At 34.7% G+C, this 24,441-nt stretch overlaps 2 protein-coding genes across 3 annotated transcripts; both read left to right on the forward strand.

Moving 5' to 3' along the window:
• The first annotated feature begins 4,139 nt into the window (after positions 1-4,139).
• LOC111994831 (ATP-dependent Clp protease proteolytic subunit 6, chloroplastic) lies at positions 4,140-10,788 on the forward strand. 2 transcript variants are annotated; one of them, XM_065774853.1, is made up of 9 exons: positions 4,140-4,337; positions 4,440-4,483; positions 4,785-4,851; positions 5,525-5,729; positions 5,859-5,924; positions 8,198-8,338; positions 8,989-9,042; positions 9,924-10,016; positions 10,370-10,788. In XM_065774853.1, exons 1-9 carry the CDS (start codon positions 4,246-4,248, stop codon positions 10,415-10,417), a joined length of 810 nt encoding a protein of 269 aa, XP_065630925.1. In that variant the 5' UTR covers positions 4,140-4,245; the 3' UTR covers positions 10,418-10,788. The 2 variants fall into 2 exon arrangements, with proteins under 2 accessions (XP_065630925.1, XP_065630924.1); XM_065774852.1 differs by having other exon boundaries at positions 4,142-4,337; positions 4,440-4,501.
• Positions 10,789-16,378: 5,590 nt separating this feature from the next.
• Positions 16,379-23,870, forward strand: LOC111994330 (tricalbin-3). The gene is made up of 8 exons (XM_065774854.1): positions 16,379-17,599; positions 17,837-18,082; positions 20,290-20,495; positions 20,678-20,787; positions 20,911-21,009; positions 22,196-22,646; positions 22,756-22,893; positions 23,716-23,870. Exons 1-7 carry the CDS (start codon positions 16,695-16,697, stop codon positions 22,842-22,844), a joined length of 2,106 nt encoding a protein of 701 aa, XP_065630926.1. The 5' UTR covers positions 16,379-16,694; the 3' UTR covers positions 22,845-22,893; positions 23,716-23,870.
• The last annotated feature ends 571 nt before the right edge of the window (positions 23,871-24,441 follow it).

Genomic DNA, 24,441 nt, shown 5'->3' on the forward strand with positions numbered 1-24,441 from the left:
ATTAAAATTTTTTGTGAACCTCTTCACCAATGGTTAAACCGTCTGGGTTTCTATACTAAGCACGAGTTCATCAGTCAAACCTTAAAGACTACCCCAAAAATCTTCTCTGAAAAAATGGTCGATAGACAGCCCTTTTTGGCCGGAGCAATATCTTGTTGGTTTCCGACTAAAGCCCAAGCCCCCATGAATCTCTTATGTAACTCCAATAGCTCATAGTCCCTGGATCTTTATTGTTTTGGGAGGTTTAGATTTGTTTTGGAAAGACTGCAGTGAAAAAGACAAATAAAGAGGGAGAAAGAGAGAAGAAGATGAGCGAGAGAAGGTTGCTTCTAAGTTCTAATTTTTGAAATGTTTTAATGAGATGGAAATAAAGTCTCAAGTTTGATGTATTGGGAGTGATTTTTTTTTTTTTAATTGCATAAAGATCTTTTCCCTCTTGTCATGTCAATATTGCATTAGTGTACTTTTTCTTTTCTTTTCTTTATTGCATTTTTGTGGTGGTTTCACACTTTATAGTTGGAGTATTCCTATAAGTTTGGCTTACCTTTAGTATTTTTTTAATTATAATCTTCTTTTATTTTAATAAGAAATTGTTACATTACCCACCAACTAAATAAAATGTGAAGATTAAAACTTGTTAGGGTCATATTTTATGTAATTGACTAATCCTTTGACAAAATGTACATTACTTGTAATTTGGTAGATCTAAGACAGATTTAATACATCAAGAAATATGTTTTTCAAGCATAGCAAGTGTTCGTATCAAAAGACATGAAGATTGGTCTAAGAAACAAATGAAGAAAAGTGGTTCTTTAAGTCTCAATAGATGCCTACTGGCAAGACTTAATGTGAAGCTCGATAGATAATTCGACAGCAGCTCAATCTATCGAGAATTACGATTTTTAGTTTTCCAAATTTGAAATTTGGCCCAAACTTATGTATTTGTTTAGGGTTTTTTTTCTTGCAACCCTATAAATATATAAGGCTTATTAAAGAGCCGTCACATATGGATATAATGACCCAGAGATTTATTTTCTCTGATAGGGTTTTGTAACCAAATGCTTCAAGTTCTTCATTATTGATGAAGTGAAGAACTTTGCAGTGAACAACATTGTTAAAAGTTGCTGGAGTTAGTCACATACTGAGATCCATGCAACAGATTAGTCAAAGATGGAGATTTGTGTATCAAAGGAAAGAAGGCTACTACAAGATCAAGTTCATCTGGGTATTGAAGCGAATGTTCAACTGTAGGTTGGTATTTTGGGATAGGCCAGGGTAGTGGTAAGATTTCTTATACTTGCAACCATTTGATTGTTGATTAATGGATTCTTGGGAGTGGTGACTATAAAATCACCCGAGAGGGTTTTTGCCTTGCAAAAAGTTTTCCTCGTTTGTCAACAAATCACCGTGTCAATTTAATTTCTATTGCATTTAGTTTATTTGGTGAATTGTTGGTGTCTTCACATTTTGCATGCAATTGAACATAATTAATCAATTTAGGTAATTGAATTAATTAACTGTGGTTAAACTATCTTAACCCAACAAGTAGTATCAGAACGGGCACACTTTGATTAGGTTTTAATCTTTATTATGTGATTCATTAACCCTTGTTGTCATGGAATCAAATTGCATGAAAATATCTTTTTCTTCAAATATCTTTTGTGTTTCTATCATTGATATGCTAAAGTTTCTCAAGACATGCAAGTCAAAATGATATTTGAAATTAATCTTGATGATTGTAGAAAAAGGTATATCTGTGAGTGGAAGAAGACTAAATTGTCTCAAAATGTATCTCCATAATGGTGTACACCTCAGGAAGATAAAGGCAAAGGTAAAATCACTCGGTGATCAAATCAAAGAAAATACCATGCCTTATGATATGACAAATAAGCATGAAGTATGCTTCATGATGCACTCTGCTTTTAAAGTGACGAACACATGTTTATGGTATCTTAGGAGTGTTTGCTAGAGACACATGACTGGAAACCGCACTCTCTTTAAGACATTTGAATCGGTAATGTCACTTTTGGTGATGGAAGCAAATCTCAAATAAAGGGAAAGGGAATCATATCTCTACTAGGGTTATCGGACATTGCAAATGTGTTGTATGTGGAAGGGTTGAAAGTGAATCTATTAAGCATAAGTCAGATTTGTGATCAAGACTTTATGGTGCCGTTTTCGAAAGGAAGATTTCTAGTGTTAAATGAGTTGGGTGAGCGACTCATAAGTGGGATTCGGACACTGGATAATTGTTATGGTCTAGTTCCTAATGCTAAGATTGTGTCCAATAGCATTCGAATGACAAATGAAGACTTATGGCATCAAAGGATGGGAAACACTAACTACAAGCAACTGTCAATTGTGTCAAAGAATGAAGCCGTCCTAGGAATACCTAAACTCAATAAAGTGGTAAATATTGTATATGGACCGTGTCAACTTGGAAAACAATTAAAAGCTCAACATCATGGCACTTTGACCACTACCACTACAAAAGCTCTCGAGCTTCTCCATGTTGACCTTATGGGCCCAACAATAATGGAGTCTCTTGGAGGAAAGAAATACATCATAGTGGTGGTAGATGACTTCACTAGATTCACGTGGGTTATTTTGCTAAGATCAAAGTCCAAAGCTCCTTAACATATAGAGACATTGTGTAAAAAGGTTGCAGAACGAAAAATGGCTAAAAGTTAATCGAATTCGAAGTGATCATGGCAAAGAATTTAAGAACTCTCAAATGGAGTCCTTTTGCACGGAGGCTGACATAGCTCTAGAATTCTCAGCCTCTAGCACTCCTTAACAGAATGGTATAGATGAAAAGAATAATAAAGTCATTCAGGAGATGGCCAGAGCTATGATACATAACAAGGATGAGGCAAAAGACCTATAGGGCGAGGTGATTAACACTACATGTCATATTGTGAATTAAGTATACTTCAAACTAGGTACAAAGAAGACTCCATATGAGCTATGGAAAGGAAGGAAACCAAAGGTAAAGTACTTCAGAATATTTGGTAGCACTTGCTTCATTCTAAAGGATAAAGAAAACATGAGAAAGTTTGACACCCAAAGCGATGAGGGAATCTTTCTCGGATATTCCTTCACTAGCAAAGCATACAAGGTGCTAAATAAAAGAATTATAAAGGTCTTGAAAAACGTTAATGTTGTGATAAAAGCTTCAACTTTCGAGTCTTTAAAAGATGTTGATCAATTCCCAAAGTCCATCCTTCCATCCTCCCTTTGACTCTTGAAAATGATCAAGAAGTTGGTGATCAAGATCCTCGTCCTCTTGCTTCACCTAGTGCCATATAGATCTCAAAAGATGCTTCTACATCACTTCAACCTGATGATCATTTGGAAAAAGAACCCTCATCTAGGATTAAACTGATGATCAGGTACCTATAGTGCTTGAAGAAGCTTCACACTTGTGGCAATGGTGGTGGTGGTGCCATGAATGACTATGGGTTGAAGAGAGGGAGAAGATAGAGAGATAGAGATGAAGAGAGTGAAAAAAATGATAAATGAATTAACTATGTTTAATCGTGATGTGAAAATAAGAGCATTGATGTTAAGTGGATTGTGACATGATAAGTTAAAATAGATAAAATGACTTTTTAGAATATTAAAAGCTAAAAAATTTAGCTCCACTATTGTGAATGTTCTTACATGCAAATTTGGTCATATTCTTGTGGTAGTGGTGGTGGTGGTGCCATGAATGGTAATGGGTTGAAGAGAGGGAGAAGATAGAGATAGAGATGAAGAGAGTGAAAAAATGATAAATGAATTAATTATGTTTAATCGTGATGTGAAAATAAGAACATTAATGTTAAGTGGATTGTGACATGATAAATTAAAATAGATAAAATAACTTTTTTAAATATTAAAAGTTAAAATATTTAGCTTTATCCTGAATGCTCTTACATGCAAATTTGGTCATATTTAACAGGACACAACATTTAGGAGGTCAATAGTATGTTTCCATAATTTGAGGGGTTTCTTTACCAAAAAAAAAAATAATAATAATAATTTGAGGGGTTTTAAGTGTAATTTCGTTTTTTTCAAATTTTAAAAATCCGATTAAATGTTGTAAACTTGTAATTGGGTAAAATATTACGGTGGAAAAACATATATTTTTTTTGGAAGAACAAAAATGGATCCTTTGAAATTTAAAAGACAAAAAAATAAAAAAATAAAAAACTTGGCCTAAAGTTGCAATTCAACGACACTCGCTCTGTCTCTGGGTTCGAAATGGTAGCTTCAGTTATCTCCGTGCCTTCAAGCTTATCAATCACTTGTCGTAGTCGTAGCAGAACCTCGTCCGTTCCTTTGTTTTCTCGCAGGTATGTATAAAGTATTTATTAATTTGTTTCATTTAAAAACTTCTATTTTTAGTTGCTGTGCCTGCGTTTATCAATTCTTGAATTACATTCGTTAATTTACAGAAACTCAACGAGGTCGATAGTCTCTGCCTTGCCACCTCCATATGGTGATTCTTTAACATTTGGTAATCCCTTTTTTTTCTTTCTTTTTAGTTTACACTTCCATGAGGTTTAAGATTACAAAATTTTAAGTAGCAGACTTTATCCTATAACTAGATTTGGGGATGACCCAATTGTCATTTTGAGCTTAGTTGTGATTAGGAACAGTTCAATTATATTTATCTACTAATAAATATAATTGGTTATTCCAAATTCTTTTATAGATACATAAGCGCCTGCAGTGATGGTTAATCCATGGACTTTTGCATTGAAAGTAAGTTATAATATGTAACGCATTGTTGTGTCCAGGCTTATCCAGTAAAACTTGTGGGTTACCTAGTAAGCATGAAGAGAAGGATTTTCGTACCAGAACAAGGTGTATTGCTTGTTCCCCCTTTTTTGCTTAGAGTGCTTATTATTATTATTTGTGAAATTTCATATATATGTGCGTGCGTGCATGCGTGCGCGCGCGCGTGTGTGTGTGATCATTTGTTGTAGCGACTATATTTTTTTTCAGTTGATAATTTCCTTTGGAGAGTATTGCACAGAGTTTTTCTTTTTAAAAAGAAAAGAAAAGATATATAGAGTATGTTATGCATTGCCACCAGTACATCCATTTGATAGAAAATTACATGAAGTTTTAAAAAATGAATAAGCAAGGTAGGAATTGGGTCGAGGAAAAAGCATTGCAGCTGCGTCATATTTGTTTTCATTAGTCTTCACAAATTCAATGCTTATACATAATTTTCTGTTTTCTGTTTGCTGCTTGTAAATATTTCCTTTGCCTACTTCATTTCTTTGATGGAGTAGTTTTTCCTTAATGCAATTTTTTCTTACCTATCAAAAAAAAAAAGGAAAAAGAAAAAGAAAATGGAAACATGTTACATATACCTATGTTCTACTACTTATCTTCCTTCAAGATCCTACAATTATAGAGTTTGATCTGGTTCTATATTTTCTGCTTCTACCATTTCACGCAACAATTATTTTTAAAAAAGTATAGCCATTTAATGGAATAATTGGCTACTTAAACTGTGTTTGATATGCAGTTATGATGCAATAGAAGCCGCCAGAAAGGGGAATCCACCTGTAATACCGGCTGTGATGACCCCAGGAGGGCCTTTGGATCTCTCATCAGTGTTATTCAGGAATCGCATAATCTTCATTGGTCAGCCAGTCAACTCACAGGTGGCTCAGCGAGTCATATCGCAGCTTGTGACTCTGGCAACTATCGATGAGGATGCAGATATTCTGGTGTGGTTATATGTGTTGGCAGTGTTATTTTGTTTTTTCAATCTTGGTGTTGATGCATTGGGGCTGCAAAATCAAACTTCTGTGATAAAGATAATGCACAACTTATGACTTAGTCCTGTATCCTCTCAGGTTTATTTGAACTGCCCTGGTGGAAGTACGTACTCTGTGCTGGCAATTTATGATTGCATGTCTTGGGTAAGTTAATAAAGTTTTATTTTTTAATGATTTCTTTGCTCTCTTTTTCTTAAGTAATTCTTCCTACCTTTAGCACATTAGTTATTTTGTCTTGCTACACTGGTATCAATAATGACCTTACAAAGTAAGAACGAATATTTATTAATTTTAGACATTATATTTGAGTGCCTCCTGCCAATGATCCAATGAGTCTGGCTCAAACAGGACTGACTTCTCCCACAGGAGTGGGTGGAAGGTGAGGTTGTGGTTTCAAAACACACTTGAGTGTAACTTACCAATAAACAAAAAACTATATATTGGAGTGTCACCCTATATGAAATGATTATGACTTTATGCATTAAAGAAAGCCAGTATCTCCAATCTAAAATTTGATAAGTGCAAATTGATCACTTCGTTATTTATATATTTATTTATTGCAATAAATCCACTGTTTTTAAAACTGGACTGGACTGGCCGGTTCAATTGGGAACCGGTCATGGCACCGGTCCGGTAAAACTATAAAAGAAGGTCAAGAATGGGTAAAAACCGGGAACTGGTCTCTTTTCTGGTTCTTTGACTGTTCTGGTTTTTAAAATCACGAATAAATCCAAATAGAGCAAGATATGAGCAACCATTTACTATGACAGTTTAGATATAAAATATCTGTTTGTGATGCTAGTACTTGCCAATATGTGGCCTGACTGTTTTCTACTACACAATAAACAAATTTGAAAGGAAAGGAAAAGGATAAATAGGAGAAGAACCAAAATGAACAAGAATAAATAATATGAGGAGCACAAAGGTAACTAAGATGCCAAATAGATATTAATGTCATGCCTGTTTATTCCAAATGGTGGCTTAACCATTTTACTAACCATTTTGAAAGGAATGAAATGAACATTTGGAGAAGGAAAACTAAAGAAAGAAGATTACTAAGTAAAAAAGAAAAGAAAAGACAAGTCTTCTCCATCTCTCTCCGTCTGTCTTCTATTTTGGTTTACGTATTTATCTTTAGATGGGACACTTGAGAAGATTTTGGGGGACATGTGTTTTGGCTGATAATGTTTTTGTGCTTGGATCTTTGTCCCATATATTTCATTTGGACGCCTTTCAAAGTTCAAAAGAGGCCATGCTATCTGTAGTTTATAGATTAAGGCTGTGTTTGGGAACATGTAAATTATTTTCCGAGTGTAAAATATTTTTAGAAAAGGAAAATATTTTCAAGTGTTTAGTTGTATTTTGAAAATTGTATTGGAAAATATTTTCAGGTGTTTGGTGGTAACATTCTGAAAATGCTATTTTTCTACATATTTCTCTCATTTTCTCAGTCATTTTCTCAACTTCTAAACAAATTTTATAATAGAAAATTTCTATATATAAACTTAAAGAAACAAAAATCAAAAGAAAACCAATCGTTAAACTCTCAAACTCGGTGAAACTGAGAGAGGGAGGAAGAAAGAGTGAGAGACTGAGGGAAAGAGGGAGGTAGATCAAGAAAGAAATAGAGACCCGATCAAGGGGGGTCGATCTAGAGGTGGCGGTGATGAGATTGAGAGGCGGAGGAGACGAGCTACAGGGTGGTGGTGATGACAAGCTTCAAGCGACTGCGATCTAGAGCTTTGAACGACGACGAGCTTTAGGCGGCAACGACGATGAGCTTTAGGCACGACGGTGGGGCCGTGGGTCGGGGGTTGGTTTTGGGCTTCACCGGCAGTACCCTCTCCTTGCTTCTTAGCATGGGCTTGGCGTGAGTAGCTCTCTCTCTCTCTCTCTCTCGGCTTGTGTGAGTCCGGAAATTGTTTGAAGGTAAAATAAATGTGTAATTTATTTTACGGGTCAAGGGGCATATTTTACAGTCAAACTTTTTATTTTCAGTTTGACTTTATTTTACATGTGCAACCAAACATGCACAAGGGTGTAAAATATTTTCCCAATTCCATTTACACCCGAAACAAACGCAGTCTAAATGCACATTAAAAAAGAAAAAGTTTGTAGGTTAAACATGAAAATTATTTGTACTTAAATCTAAGAATTAACGGATCGTTGCTGCATCTTGACAGTCTTCTTTCCCATCTACTCATGTGATCCTGTTAGGCTAAGCTGTTTTGTCTTCTGTATTCTCAAAAAAACCTATTACATTGAGACCTGCTATTTTCCCTAGTCATCAGTGGATTATACACCTGTCATTAGATGTTTTATGGTACTTGTAAAAGCATGTCATCCATTTTTTTTCTTTATTAATAAAAAGTGTTCAATTTCTTACTCTGCAAGTATTTATTTAATAATTTTTTCAGATTAAGCCCAAGGTTGGCACAGTATGTTTTGGAGTAGCGGCCAGCCAAGGTGCACTTCTTCTTGCTGGTGGAGAAAAGGGAATGCGCTATTCAATGCCAAATGCACGTATTATGATACATCAACCACAGAGTGGATGTGGGGTATGAATTCACTTTTGGTGTAGTTTACTGCATTTTATGAAAGCATATGCTCATGAAAGGATTAGATCTGAAGATTAGATTGGAAGTCTGTAACAGATTCTGGTAATATCTTTGCAAACAGATTATATCACAATTAACTTTCTAATTCAATTCACTTTCCTCTTTTATATTTGGCTATTCTTTTTGGCCTTTTGGGTTCTGTATACATGAGCTTATGTGAAGTTAAAATCAGTTTTTTGCTATTTTATGTGGTATGAGATTAGAAAGTTTAAAGTTCAAATTAGGTTCCCCCGTGTGTAAAACAAAGTTTAAATTAGTTTTTCCCATCTGCTGTGGTTTGAGATTAGAGAGCTACAAAAAAACTAGGTTAAATGAATTTGAGTCTGCTTTGGGCTTGGGTAACTAGCCCAAATGAGTATCAAATTCTTTTGATTTCAAATATTTTCCACCACTTGTGAGTGTCAAGTAGACATGCTTACCCTTGTCATTCTTGAAAACCCATGGCCAGGTGAAGTGAACATACTGGGTTCACAAACAATAAAAGTATTCTCATCAGTGTGTGTAATGCGATGTAATTTGACATACAGTTTTGAGGTATTATGATTCATTTGCTAACATTCCATAGATATGATTGTGTTATCTACTTGTAGGGGCATGTGGAAGATGTGAGGCGCCAAGTGAATGAAGCAGTTCAATCTCGCCATGTCAGTCTCTCTTCCCCACTTAGTTGTGTACTTTGAATGATCTCTGAACGATTAGAATGCAGCCTAAATGACTTAGATCAAGCTGAAATAGAGTGACTCAATTGTGTCTATAATTTTGCTAATTTGAATAAAAAATGGAAAACAAGATCTCCTTAAGTTGAGTGTAAGTTTTGAGCATTAAAAAAAACTGAAATTTAGGTGTAGTTTAGGTGTCGTGATGTGCTGGGCTGGATTGTTATAAAAGTTTCACTCTGCCGTGGAGAATATCAAGATGGAGATATCCAGCATTGCCGTTAGAAAATTCATGCTATCATCACAGAGAATTAGGCTGGTACTTTTGGCTTATCTCTTGGGAAACAGCATTTTAGTAGTAAATAGTAAATACGGATGCCTTGATCTTCATCTAGAGAAATGTGGAATGAGTGTTAACAAGGCACTTGTAGTCCTTTGCGAGTACAATGTCATGTGATTTTTCCAGTTCCGTTTTCATATGTTCCCTTTGGGTGAAAGCCTAATGATCTGAAAACTAGCATTATTTTCTTCAGGTTTGACAGAAATATTTTTACAGTTTGGTGCTTTGACAGAAAATATTGATTCACCATTATAGCATTTTCAAGCTCACAAAGCACTTGAACCTATTTTATGTAATATTATTTTCCTCTTTGACTAAAATTATTTTTACCCACCAACCCAAGTTAAAAAAAAAGGTTTCACTGAGAACTTGAGATTTATAACTCCATTTTCTGTACTCTGTTCACTGGATTGACCAGTTTCCAGTATAGCCCAGCTTTTCTCTGTCAAATTCTTTTGAATGCATGAGTGTGCTGCTCAATGTTAAGCGTTGACTTTACTTTTCTTCTTCCCCTGGTAATATTATGCAGAAAATTGACAAAATGTATGCTGCTTTTACTGGCCAACCTCTAGAGAAAGTGCAACAATACACTGAAAGGGATCGTTTCTTGTCTGTTTCTGAGGTAATGTTCCTCATTCCTTTGTTCTTCTTAGATCTATTTATTATTTAAAAGAGAGAGGGACTGGAAAATATAATGAAAATAAAAAATTTACAAAGCTGTCTGTAGTCTGTACTCTTAATTGCTAGAATTTTATTGGCCAATTAAGTGGTTCCTCATGAAAATATTGCTTTTGACATATCATGATAAGTGGAAACCCAGCAAAATCAAATATTCAAAGCCCATTACTACGAAAGAGCTTCCATTATCTGCTACTAATATTTTTGAGCCCAGCTTCTATTGCAGTTGATTTCTGCTTTAATACATTATTGAGAGAACTACTAACAATCATATTGCTGTGCCTCCTTTAATTGCAGGCTATGGAGTTTGGACTCATCGATGGTGTGTTAGAAACTGAATATTGAACTCCGATTTTTCGCTGAACCATTTTATGCCTTCAGAACATCATACTATCATAGTGCAATTTCAGGACACCATGCTGCAATTGTTGTCAAACTGATATGGATTCTTGTGTAGGCTTCATTGAAAATTTGCATATGATATTTTTCAATAGAAATTTGTCAAGTGGTGCTTATGTATTTTAGTGGAATTACATAGAGTTTTCATAGTTAGGGAACTGGTTGTTTTGGGTTTCCTTCTTCTGCTTTGACTTTTATATATGTAAGCCGAAGTTGGGAGAAAATCTAATTAGATTTTCAAATTCAAGTTTAATTTGTGCTACATTAAGAATTTAATTAATGTTTATTGTTGTCAAATAAAAGAAATGAGTTTCATATTCTGTTGTTTGCACGAAAAATCAATTGTTGTCTTGACCTGATGCTAAAAAGTAACTATCATAAAGCAAATATCAGGCCATAGGTTGAAATTATGGTAATTGTTAAAAAAAAAAATGTTAAATGAGTAAAGTGTTTGTTTTTGGGATCTGGCTTGTCTTGGTAATGGATGAGAAAGTCGTAGGGGAGGTTGGTCGCTGTGATAGTGTGATCATGGTTGGTGGACCCACGAAAGGAACGAGGTTTGTTTCATTTATTTTAGAACTCGTATAAGGTTTGTTTCATTTATTTTAGAACTCGTATAAGGTGGACCCACGAAAGGAATGAGGTTTGTTTCATTTATTTTAGAACTCGTATAAGGTATAACAACAAAACATGGTACAACGGGGTTCTCACTTCACACTCAGCCTTGCAAACGTAGAACTTACCAGTTACCATAACAAATAAAAATAAATAAAATCAAGAGATATGAAAAGAATTTCACACACAGCTTTGCAAAAAGGTTTAAAGCCTATGTTCTTCTCTATCTCTATGTATGTTAAAAATATTTAGTATTTAAAAAAAAAAAAAAAAAATCAAGAAATGGACCTTGCACATCAATCTTTTGGGATTTTTAATTTTTTAATTTTTTCCTTCTCACTAGAAAATAAAATTAATTATAAAATTTAAATGAATTTTATGAGGAAAACCCATTTAATAGGAATGAATCTATGAATTGAAATTCAGCATTCTGTACATAACTCTAACCCACGTAGTGTTTGGTCCTGAAAGAGAAAGTTGAAAAAAAGGAAGAGAGAAAAAAGAAAAGAAAAGGAGTACAAATTATGGAAGTAAATCCACTGTCCAATCTCCTCCATTATTATTACTAGTGTGTAACTCATGTAGACGTATGGATGCATTTAAAATTAAACACAATTTTTAATTTAAAAATATAAATAATTAGTCAAATTATTTATAAAAGAAAAAAAATAGCATGTAACATTTGCATACATATAGATACATTTAAAATTAAACACAATTTTTGATGGTAATCAACAAGTACTCTTCATCCATAGTGGTCGTCCATAACCAGGAATGTCCAAAACAACCTTCAAAAAGAAGAAACGTGCACTAAGAATACAAAAAGGAGAATCTACAAGTAGGTCGCCGGTCATCCAGCAAGGATTTGGTCGTCCATACCATGTTCAAATATGGATGACCAATAAACACTTAGTAAAATTTTGAGTGTTTTCTACAATTTCAAATGGTTAGACCACTAACCCACATCTCGAAACATGGGTAGATTACCCGAAATTGGTCCACTCTCCCCACTGAGCCCACACATCTCCCACGATGTTAGTGATCCCTAACAAGTAGACCCACTCCAAACTCTCTATAAAAGGACCAAACCTCATCCAACCAAGGTATGTTTTTTACTATTCATTCACTCACTACTCCTGTGTTCTAGACACGGTCTGGACACGTCCACTTGTTTTGGACATGGTCTTCCTCTTTTTTGACGAGATTGGAGGGACGAGCTTTAACGCCATTAGAGCAGGTGGACGAGTCTAAATAAGGAAATTTCCCTCCGTTTGGATGACCTCGTTGCCACCAACAAGACCTTTCCCCTTGTTCTCTTTCATGGTTGTCATTCCTACAAAAGAAAAGGGAAGAAAGGATCGTCGAAGTTTAGACGAATTGAATGAGAATGAACAGGAAAAAATACAAAAAAAAAAAAGAAAAAAGAAAAAAAAAAAAGATAACTTACGTTAACGGGTAGTAAGCTTGTGGACTAGTGCTTCCTATGTAGGAATAAGTCCAAGTCCCCAAGCTGCTAGATGGTGGAGTGTCACTAAAGAATGGAAGGTTCTATCAGCAAATAAGTGTGCCCGTTAGACACGGTTCAAGTAAAAGTTGGACAACGAAGGACGAGCTACCACTGAAAATAAAGAAATAAGAGTTAGATAAGGATTATGAAATAATTAAGACGAGCTAAAATAATCAACATACCCTCGGAGCGTAGATGACCCATTTCACCAGTATAAGGAGGGAATGTATCCTTGCCTACCTTAACAGGGTCACAAGCCCAACACCTAGAGACAAAGAAGAACTCCATCTTCCACTACCTATCATACAAGGGAAGGGACCTAATTAACCTACAGTTAGAACTCCTAACTGAGAATTGGTAGAAACCTAAGGATTGGCTAATCTTAGAGGGCTTAAAACAATACAAGAACTTGTCCACAATAAGAGGACGGTTCCTGTCAAAAGCCTTACTCCGTAACACTTGTATGGCCACAATGGTTCTCTGCCCATTGGGATTAAGTTGGTTTGCCTCTATACTTAACCTATGAAGGAGCTCCCTAGCAAAGGCATTCAAAGCTAATTTAAGGCCCTCTAACAGGTAAGCTTCATATATAACAACACTAGGAGAGTTAGGGGTACAACACCATTCACTTGGGGCAGCAAGACGAGGGTTGACTTCATCAGTAATCTGATACTTGCCCCTAAGCGTATAGAGCCTCTTCTTGTCTATCTTAGATGGAATGTCCATGGCACAACATAATAATATGTCCTTTTCTTCACTAAGGGGAGAAGGAATAGACGGTTGAGCACTCGTGGACGAGCCAGCGTGCAATCCAGAGGCTGCCCTTCTTCTCATTTCTTCTTAGAGGACCTCTAGAGGAACTCTAGGAACTCTAGGAACTCTAGGAACTCCAAATGAGTATTGTTGGTCCATGGTGTTAGTATCACTACTATTACTACTATCACTACTGCTGCCATCACTACTACTACTTTCATCATGATACTCGTCTATCTTCTTATCGTCCCTATTGCTAGACGAAGACACTACTATCTCAGCCATCTTGTAAAAAATTCTATAGAAGAAAACCTACGAATGAAGAGAAGATAATACCTGATGCAAGATGAAAAAGACTAAGGACAGGAGAAGACTCCCAGACAAGGCACGAAGGATAGCAAGGTCAGAAGAGAAAATATGTAGAAACTAAGAGGATAGGAGAGGTATTAAGCTATTTATAGGGGACTGTGTGGGTCACTGAAACAACATGAACCAACCAAAAGGCGCCATATGGTCATTCTTTTTGAGGAACGAAGTGACGAGACCTCTTGACCGCAGTGATCAAGCCACGTGGTAGCACATGCACCCTTCAATTTCACCGAGTCATTTGACGCTATGGTATGACCCGTCAACTGATCATAAAGTGCCACGTAAAAAAAAAGGTATGACGAAGGCCTGGACGACCTATGGATAAGGGGGCAACTGATAGTGATCAATAACAAATACTCTTCGTCCATAGTGGTCGTCCATAACATGGAATGTCCAAAACAGTCTTCAGAAAGAAGAAATATGCACTAAGAATACAAAATGAGAGTTTACAAGTAGGTCGCCGATCATCCAACAAGGATCTGGTCGTCTAAGGAAAATATGGTCGTCTATACCATGTTCAAATATGGACGACCAATAAACACTTAGTAAAATTCTGAGTGTTTTCTACAACTTCATATGGTTAGACCACTAACCCACATCTCAAAGTGTAGGGTGGATTTCCTGAAATTCACTCCACTCTCCCCACTAATTCCACACATTTTCCATGATGTTGGTGACCTCTAACAAGTAGACCCAATCCAAACTCTCTATAAAAGGACCAAGCCTCATCCGACCAAGGTATGTTTTTACGATTCATTCACTCACTACTCCTATGTTCTAGAGAAAAAACTGCCTTAACCATCGGAGGGTCCTTGGCTGGTTCACCCGGTCACTTTCGATAGTTACTTTCTTCATTTTCAGGTCATCCAACTGTCGTGAAAGTCCAGAGCATTCAACTTACTAATTTTCGTGCCTCATCAATTTTTATCGTAAAAATATAAATAATTAATCAATTTTTTTTATTTGATAAAATAAACATAATTAGTCACATATTAAAATTCTTACCTAAATTTAATACTATTTATGATATTTTTTTCTTCTAATTTTTAATAAGATAGAACATAGATTGTGTGGTAATCTTTGTTGTATGGTGATTTTTATTTTTTATTTTATAGTTCGTTAATATTCGATTTTTGCTATTTTGCACTCATCAACTCACTTGGCACAAAGATTAAAAAACTAAAGTGGACACATGACATAAACTCAAGTGGATAATTATGGTGTGATCCCTACATAAATTTAGACACATTGTGCAAAATTGGATCTAATTTCAAATTTTAATTGAACTTTCTCTAAGCTTTACCTACCTATTAATATATATAGAGATTATTACTACTTTATCTATAGAACTTATCCACCTCTTTCCAATTCAATGCACGTCACCAACATTCTATTCCAACCTCTCCACCCTCCCTTACCTTACGTTTTTGTTGATTTCTACTCTTTTTAAAACGTTATACATTAACATCAAAATGGTTTTTTCCTTTTACCTTATTAGTATTTTGGTAGATTACAAATTATACCCCTAAAGTTTGAGAGTGTTTAGATTTTACATCTTGATATCTCAGAATTTGGATTTTATCTTTTAAATTTTAGGGAAGTTTAAATTTTACCCTTTAAAGTTTGGAAGTGTTTGGATTTTACATCCCCAAATTTCCAAACACTTCCAAACTTTAGGGGGTAAAATCCAAATTCTAAAATGTCAGGGTGTAAAATCTAAACACCCCAAACTTTAGTGGGTAAAATCCACATTCTGAAACTTCAGAGTGTAAAATCCAAACACCCCCAAACTTTAGGGGTGTAATTTGCAATTTACCCTTATTATTTTTTATATGATTATTGATTAAACCTTACATAGCATCATGAGTATATATATACTAATAAAAGTTGGGCCATAGAAATTGTAATTGAACTAACTAACTATCTTCTCTCTGCCACAAATGGTTATATTTGCATTGATTAGGACAATCCATTTTAGGTAAAAGTTTATTAGTTAAGTTTCAAGAAATTTCAAATTCTACTTAAGTTTGGGTAGAATTTAAGTCTAAAGAAATTTAAAATTCTATTCTAACTAAAATTATATTTCAAAATTTTTAAAGAGTTTAAGAATGAAATTTAAAATTTATATTAGTTATTTCGATCAACTAACATAATTTTGTATTTTAATATAATAAAATTTAAACATTGCATACCATATTTATGCAAAGTATTTATATAATTTAATTTAAATGAAAGTCTATTAAAGTTTCATTAAAATTTTGTTATTATTTTAAAAAAATATTTATTTTATATAGAATTTTTAATTAATATTATGAATTATAAACTTTCTACCAAATTAAATGAAATAAGAAAATAAAAGGACCCAAATTGATTTAAAATATACTAACCATTTACTATTTTAACCTTATTTTAAAGTTGTTGGTTAATAAATTTAAGGATATTTTTGATAAGAAAAGAAGAAGAAGTAATAATTAACTTTTTAAATGCACTTAATATATACGGATGGATTAAAATAATATTTAATTAAAAATGAAAAGAAAGAAAAAGAAAGGTGAGGGGCGGGCGAGTCTGCGACCCACGTGGAAATTGGTGGAGAAAGAGAAAGTGGAAGGAAAAAGCGAAAAAGGGTGTGTAGAATGAAGAATTATCCACGTATTCCAGGTTTGAGGCCTTGAATCTAGCTAAGCATTAGTATAAGTATTAGAAATCAGAAAACAAATTGGGAATGGTCCACTTCTCTCTCTTGTGAATGGAAAACAATCGAACAATTAGGCGCAGTTTTCCTCCAAAACAATCAAAGAAACAAAAGGTAACGTGATCTACCGACCATCAATATCCATTCATCCTCTTCCTCCTCCTCAGGCCTCTAGCTTCTCTCTTTTTCTCTCTCAACCCTGTGGTTGTGGGTGTGGGTGTGGGCATGTGCATTCTGTGTACTATTCTTATTATTATTGATGTTTTTACACATCAATTGCGTAAATGATTCCACAACCACAACCCACTGCTTCTTCATCTTCATCTTCATCTGCTTCTGCTGCTTCCTATTTCTCCCAATCCCACCACCTCTTCTGCCCATCTTGTAAACGCTTCTTCAATCCCATCATCCGTTTCCCTTTCTCCAAACGAAGAAAAAAACAACAGCTATTTCTGGTTTCTATCTTTCCCCATCATCACCATCACCACCAACAACACCAACAACAAAAAACAATCCTTTTCTCTTCTTCCTCCTCTAATTCCACCAATTTTAACAACAACAACAATACTAACTTACAATCCCTACACTTATTATTACCGCTCAATTCTTATTCTTCTAAGAGACCAACTGCTAAAACCTTGGACCAAGTGGATGAACTCTCGCTAGAGCTAGAACAAGAGCAAGTTCCCATTCCAAACAGCAACAATTTTACCAATTTCCAAGAAGACCCAATTGTCGACAAGCTTAGAACCCAACTGGGTGTCATTCACCCCATTCCGTCTCCTCCCATCAACCGAAACATCGTCGGATTGTTCGTCTTTTTCTTCTTCGTTGGTGTTGTTTTCGATAAGTTATGGACTTCCAGGAAGAGAAACAAGGACGACCAAAGGAACCTCAGTGGCGGTGGCGCTTGGCCCCAGGTCCCCACTAGCTTTTCTTTGTTTTTGGAACAGGATTTGCAGAGGAAAGAGTCGGTGGAGTGGGTGAACATGGTGTTGGGAAAGCTGTGGAAGGTTTATAGAGGTGGGATTGAGAATTGGCTCATTGGTTTGCTGCAGCCTGTCATCGATAACTTGCAGAAGCCTGATTATGTGGAGAGAGTTGAGATCAAACAGTTCTCCTTAGGAGATGACCCCTTGTCTGTCAGAAACGTTGAGCGCCGCACTTCACGCCGTGTCAACGATTTACAGTTACTTTTCTCTTCTTCATTCATTCCTTCATTTTTTTTTTTTTTTTTTATGATCAAATGCTGAAATTTAATTTGTCTTTTGATTGACATGTTGCCAACAGCCTTGTAGTTATAAGGAAAACATTTGAATTATCAAAAAACAATACTTTGATCAACAGGGTTCATTGAATTATCAAAAAACATTTGAATTATCAATGTTGTATTGAACTTATTTCTAAATCTTTTGATGTCATCTAGGTACCAAATAGGGCTTCGGTATACGGGTGGTGCTCGTATGCTGCTAATGCTCTCACTGAAATTTGGTATTATCCCTATTGCCGTGCCAGTTGGTGTTCGAGATTTCGACATTGATGGGGAGCTTTGGGTCAAATTACGGCTGATACCAACGGAGCCTTGGGTGGGAGCTGTTTCGTGGGCTTTTGTTTCGCTTCCAAAAATAAAATTTGAATTGTCTCCGTTCCGCTTGTTCAATTTAATGGGTATGTCCACTTCTCCAACTTGATTTGTCATAATTGTATATGGCCATCATTGGTTCCCTTTGTAGTTTGTGTGCAACTAAATTAGTTACATGTATGAAGTTTCTCCTGGCACGTTTTTCAAATTTGGATTGATAACCAAATAAAACTTTGTGATGAAAGGAAATAAAGAACAAAAGAGACTCTCGGGAGAATGACGAGGGATAATCTCCAAAGTGTTACAAGATTATGAAGTGTTTTGTTGCTTCTAACAATAGATGAATTGGTTGGTTTTCTATTTGCTAGAAAATTTGAGATATGGCTTCCCCTACAATAAGGGAAAATGGGAAAAGATTAGAATTGTTATTGAAATTAAGAAAGATGAGTGACGTGACTGACTGCTTGGTTTAGAAGAAATATTACTATTCTTTTGTTTGAATGGTAATATTCTTATGCCACTTTTATTTTTAAGGTCCAGGTTAGTTTATTAGGAGTGACTTTTCACTACATGTCCTATAAGAACCTCCAGGATTGCTTAAAAAAATGGTGTGCCTTTGGATTCTAATCAACCAAGTGAGAGAGAGAGAGAGAGAGAGAGAGAGAGAGAGAGAGAGTTCCCCAAAACTCTTCAGAGCAGTATTATCATTATAAACTTCCATAGACCTTGATATTAACAAATCTAAACTCTAATATTGACCAAGAAAAATTTACCAGTCAAGCAGCGTTCTCTTTAGGATCATGTGATTCGGCCTTGAGCTCCTTAGTTGCTTGAATGGCAATTTTTTTAATTAAAAAAATAAAAAGCATTCCAGTTTTAATTAAGGATCCGTTGACTCTTCACAGTTATATATAAACTTTTTTATCTTGTCTGAAGAACTCCTATCTTGTATAATTAGGTGGCATCCCATTGGCATTTCTTTAATTAATTTACTTATGGAGAGGAAAATTCCAGCCAAACAAGATTTTAGAATATTTCTAATGTCCTTATATATACATAAAATAGGAGAGAATGTTCATTATAGCCCACTTGTTTCTGGAAGGCCCCAGATGCATCTCTCTGTTAGAGACTGGAGTCCTTTTGGCTGATATTTTGGCTAAGGAGGGAATTTTTAGTTCTAGTTCTTTTGTTTATCACTCTTCTCCTCCTTATTGTATTATGTACCAACTTTTGGCTGATGCATGGGGTGTTTGCTACCCCAGACGTTGTATTTCCTAGCTTTCGTTTAATTCAAGTTCCGGTTTAACCAAAAAAGAAAAAAAGAAAAAGAAAATAATAAATAGAGAAAAAATGCTTTCACCTTATCTCTCTATATGAGTCTTTTTCTTTTCATGGGTGATGTCTCTGAAGCAGAAACTTATCAAAAAATAAAAAAATAAGATTTAACTTGCTGCTAATAAGTCAGTATCTCAAGAATATATTTAGTTTAATGAGTAGATCTATATTCTTTCTCCATCAGTTTCTCTCTCATGAAGATTCTGAGAATGATTCTTCTGTTTATCCTCTCCATTTCATACCGTTGATCTGGTGTAGATGTCCAAGTCTAGCACTAATTTTCCAAATTATAAAAAGTTCTATTAATAGTTTGGGGTTGGCTCATTGCATGGTAAAAGTTTGTTTCATTGGGTATTGGTATAAAGTAATAAAGAAGGGGAATATTTTAAAGCTGAGAAACCTGTTCAGTTGTAAAAAAAAAAAAAAATTAAGATATGTCCTTTTAAATTAATATTATGCAGTCCATCAGTCTGATTAACATGATTGAAGAAAACAGAAAGCCAGCTGAAGTTACAGTGCATCTGTTTTTTCAAAACTGTCCACCCATCTGATAAAATTTGCTAAGTCTTCTTTACCTTGGAAGACTGAGCTTTTTGTATGGATGGGTAGAATTCCCTGTACTTGTCAAATATTAAATTAATAGTTGATACAATTTGTGATTGCATCCATCATGCATAGTGTTACATAATTGTCTGTATCTAGCTACAAGCTGTTTTACATGATANTCATACATTCATATCAATCTCTCTCTCTCTCTCTCTCATGATTGGGTGATTGTAGCAGTATTCTTCTGTCGAATGTATAAGAGTTTCCCAGTAATACGTAAAGGCATAATCTCCTCCCTTAAATTTTCTGATAACTTCATATATACTCTGGAGGTGCATCATCCATTTCTTTTGCCTTCGTATGCCTGTTATACATATTGTCCACTATTTGACTTATTCTTGACTACATTTTTCTAGGTTTTTGACAAAACTTCTCACTGAGGATTTGCCTCGGCTTTTTGTACGTCCAAAGAAGATTGTTTTAGATTTTCAAAAAGGAAAAGCAGTTGGTCCTGTTGCAAATGATTTTAAACCAGGAGAAATGCAAGAAGGGAACAAAGATTTTACTGGAGAATTGTCAGTGACTCTTGTAGATGCGCGGAATCTTTCTTATGTTTATATTGGTAACAATTATATCTCTTTTTCCAATGAGAATTCCAGTTTTCTTTATGAATTAATGTTAAACTTCCACATTTGTTTTGTAAAAAATGTTAATATCATATGGTATGTGAACATGATCCTTTGATTTGTTTCTATGTCCTCTTTTGATCCCTTTCTATGTCCTATTGTCTCCATTTCTTGTCAGGCAAAACAGATCCATACGTTGTTCTAAGCCTGGGAGACCAAATTATACGTAGTAAAAAGAATAGTCAAACCACAGTCATTGGGCCACCTGGAGAGCCAATATGGAATCAGGTGAAGTTTTCTGATTATTTTAATTAAAATATGTGCAAGAAGCTGTTCATTACGTCATCCAACTTTATTTTAATCTGAAAGCTGTAGAACTACTATTGATCATGTATATGTGACTTTTGGCAGGATTTTCATATGCTTGTTGCAAACCCTAGAAAACAAAAATTGTACATCCAAGTAAAGGATTCTCTAGGATTTACAGATTTGACTATTGGAGTAGGGGAGGTAAGTCATTTTTTTCTTCAAGAAATTTTGGATGGCTGCGTAACTTAATCAATTAACATATTTGGTAATTACGAGGTTGTCAATTGAAATTTTAACCTAGTTTCTTAAATAGGACTACTAAAAGCCCTTATGCCATTGCCAACAACATCAACATGCTAAATGAAACTCATTTTTCCATGTAGCTCTAATTTCTATTATGTATATTCATATGAGTGTGTTAAAATTTAAAAAAAAAAAAAAAAAAAAAAAAAACCCTACTGTACTAACATATATAACTAGTATGCTAATATTATACTATCCAATGTTTTGAAAACCAGACTGCCTGGTCCAATTTGATTAACCATGAACTGGTTTAATGGCTGGATTTTTTAAGCATAAAGAATCAGATAGTACAAATAAGTTATTAGAATCATTTGAACCGTGGTTGAACCAGCTGGTCGGTGACATTGTTTGTGGTTTAACTGTGGCTCAGACCAATTATCTTTTTTTGAAAATGTGTAAGTGGAATTTTCAAGGTTGAACTAAGGTACAAAGCCCTCCATGTCTTACCTTACAAGCTAATCAATAAGCAACACATGCTTTCTGATACATTTAAATGAAAAACTAATATGTTCAAAGTTAATTTAAAGGGGATAGGTATATTTATTGGGGGATTAAGGACAGGTTAAAAAATTTCTAGTTAATATGGCACATACCAATAAAATAAATAAGCTTTCCCCTTTGTAATTAACCCTTTTTAAAAAGGAAAATATATAATTTTATGGTGAAAAAAGATTATAACTAAAATCATATACTTTAAGTGTGACTTTATGTACTTGACATGACTGACTGTGAAACTTTGAAATTTTTTGTTTGTTTATACAATTATGTTTTGTACTTGAAGGATTAATTTCTTGAACCTCTCCATTTTCCAGCCTTAGAATCTTGAACCTCTCCATTTTCCAATTCTTTAATTTCTTTTTGGAAAACTTAGTCACCAATAAAAATAAAAAAATTTCCATAGAAATTTGAAATTGACATTGCGTTTGAGAATGTAATGTAGACCAACAGTATTGAGTTTATGCACAAACTTGATTGCATTCATGGTGAAATTGATAAGGAGAAAGTTTTAATTAGAGAATATTATAGACTATAGGGTCAACTTTTTAAACTTTACTATCTGCATCTGATATAATAATATTTCCAGATTGATTTGGGATCTCTCCAAGACACTGTACCAACAGACAAAATTGTGGCCTTACGAGGGGGTTGGGGACTGTTTAGAAAGGGGTCTTCTGGGGAGATACTACTTCGGATGACATATAAAGCTTATGTAGAGGATGAAGAAGATGAGAGGACGGAGGCAGATTCCATTGATGTGGATGCTTCGGATGATGAATTGTCTGATTCTGATCAACCGAATGGTACTTATGAGAAGAGAGGAGATTCTTCAAATGAAACAGATAAAGATTCTTTTATGGATGTTCTAGCAGCATTGATTGTGAGTGAAGAATTTCAAGGGATAGTCTCATCTGAAACAGGAAATACTAAAGTTTTGGATGATGTCTTAACTAAAGGGTCGACAATACCAAGACCACGTGGTCTTAATGCTGAATCCATCCCCTTGAATAACATTGATGATTCTGAAGGTTCTAGAGGTGTTTGTTTTAATATGAACTCTCATATGCAATTAATATTAACAGTTCACTATTTATGATTCATTTATGCTGTGTGCACTGATGACTATCAAAAACTTGCCAATTGCAGGATCAGCCTTACTTTGGCTTGCTGTCATTACGTGTATATCAGTGATAATTGCTGTCAATATTGGTGGTTCAGGTTTCTTCAATCCTTGATATGCAACGGAGCTTGCAAAGAAGTAGCTTTTAGTGCTTCTTTTGACAAGTAATTCTAGAAATCCCTTTCCACTTTATAATTCTGCCTTGATATATCTTTATGGTTGCATGCGGGCACTGTTATCCCTTTCAAGTACTTGCTTTCCCATTGAGCAAAAAAAAAAAGAGCGTTCATAGTGTGGGTTTAGTGCTGTAAAATTTATATGATTGCACCTTAACAAAGACTTCATTTTGTTGCACTCTTTAAACTGCAACTTTGAGTTTGGAAGTTTTTTCACAAGTGAATTGTGTCGTGATCTGTTGAACCATTTCACTGGTGATTATTATGGTTATTTGTATGGACCTATTTATTTCTGATTGACTACTTGTTAGAAGACAAGGTGATTTTAACCTGTTTTATAAGTATTAAATCTTAGTTTTTAAACCTCATCCAGGCATCAACTTAGTCAAGGGATTGGGTCATTGGGTCATTGGTTGAACGGCTAGATCAATGGTTGAACCTGATATTAGAGAACTGTCATTTCTTTTGATAAATTGTTACAAGTAGAGGAGGAGGATTTGAACTTTTTTTTTTTCATCATAAAGGAGACTAGTCAATATCACTAAAATACAAGGCTCTTGGTAGAGAAGTATCATTTCTAATATAAATATAATTAGAAAGATTTTGTAAATAGTCAAATTGCACACTGTTGATTGAATTATGAAAAACAACAAAAAATAAAAGAAGAGGAAATTTGTGTATGCAAAGTGATGTTCCAGTTGAAAATATAGCCATTTGCTATGAAGTTTGTTTGTGATTTTGGTTTAGTATCTTGATTAATTCAGCTAAAATAGACTGACTGCTCAATGAAATTTCCTTGTTTGGTTGCAGGCTATGCAACTTCCTTTTCACGTCTAGCAATGAACTAACCAAATGGTACATTTTCCAATTGGCTTCTATTAGTATTTACATTCTGTAAATTCATGGTTACTGGCAGAGGAAATGTTCTGTTGGCGGCAGAGGAAAGTTTTGGCCTCTTTTTGTCATGACCCATAGCAAGTGTAAATGATCGTGTACCTCTCTCTCTCTCTCTCTCTATATATATATATATATATATTCATTAATCATATGACAAAATACTGAAGGGGGGTAAAAGTTATTTTTGACCCAAAAAGAGGGAGGGAGGGAAAAATTAATAATTGTTGGCAGCAAATTGTTTCTCTTTAATAAATGTCTCTCTTTACGCAGCTGCAAAGGATTATTTTTCCTCTCTATGAGAACAATTTGGAACACACAATCTTGTTCCATTTAAAGAGAAAAAGACCATTTCAAAACGAAAATTCGTTAGGCTGAGGCATGTGATGCTTGTGCCATTTAAAACATCCTCTTCATTCCTCGTGAAATTGAATCCTTTTAAAAAATATGAATTTTTGATATACATTAAAAACTTTCTTTACTTAAGAGGAGATTTGAACACATTCTCTCATTTCAACCGTCCAACGTTTTTGGGGTCTTTTCAAAGTAGTATTAATTAGTTTAATATGAATTAGGCATCGTATGTGGGAATCATAGTTCAAACAAGATTTTGACTTAAAAGACCACGCCGTGGTGACCTAT

This window comes from Quercus suber, unplaced genomic scaffold (genome assembly GCF_002906115.3).
Source record: "Quercus suber isolate HL8 unplaced genomic scaffold, Cork oak 2.0 scaffold_100, whole genome shotgun sequence".
Taxonomy (NCBI): domain Eukaryota; kingdom Viridiplantae; phylum Streptophyta; class Magnoliopsida; order Fagales; family Fagaceae; genus Quercus; species Quercus suber.

Coding starts and splice junctions, on each gene's coding strand:
- LOC111994831 (XM_065774852.1), top strand. CDS start 4,246: ATGGTAGCTTCAGTTATCTCCGTGCCTTCAAGCTTATCAATCACTTGT. Junction 4,852..5,524: donor GATTTTCGTACCAGAACAAG/GTGTATTGCTTG, acceptor TTTGATATGCAG/TTATGATGCAATAGAAGCCG. Junction 10,017..10,369: donor GTTTCTTGTCTGTTTCTGAG/GTAATGTTCCTC, acceptor CTTTAATTGCAG/GCTATGGAGTTTGGACTCAT.
- LOC111994330 (XM_065774854.1), top strand. CDS start 16,695: ATGATTCCACAACCACAACCCACTGCTTCTTCATCTTCATCTTCATCT. Junction 20,788..20,910: donor GAGAGCCAATATGGAATCAG/GTGAAGTTTTCT, acceptor GACTTTTGGCAG/GATTTTCATATGCTTGTTGC. Junction 21,010..22,195: donor TGACTATTGGAGTAGGGGAG/GTAAGTCATTTT, acceptor TAATATTTCCAG/ATTGATTTGGGATCTCTCCA.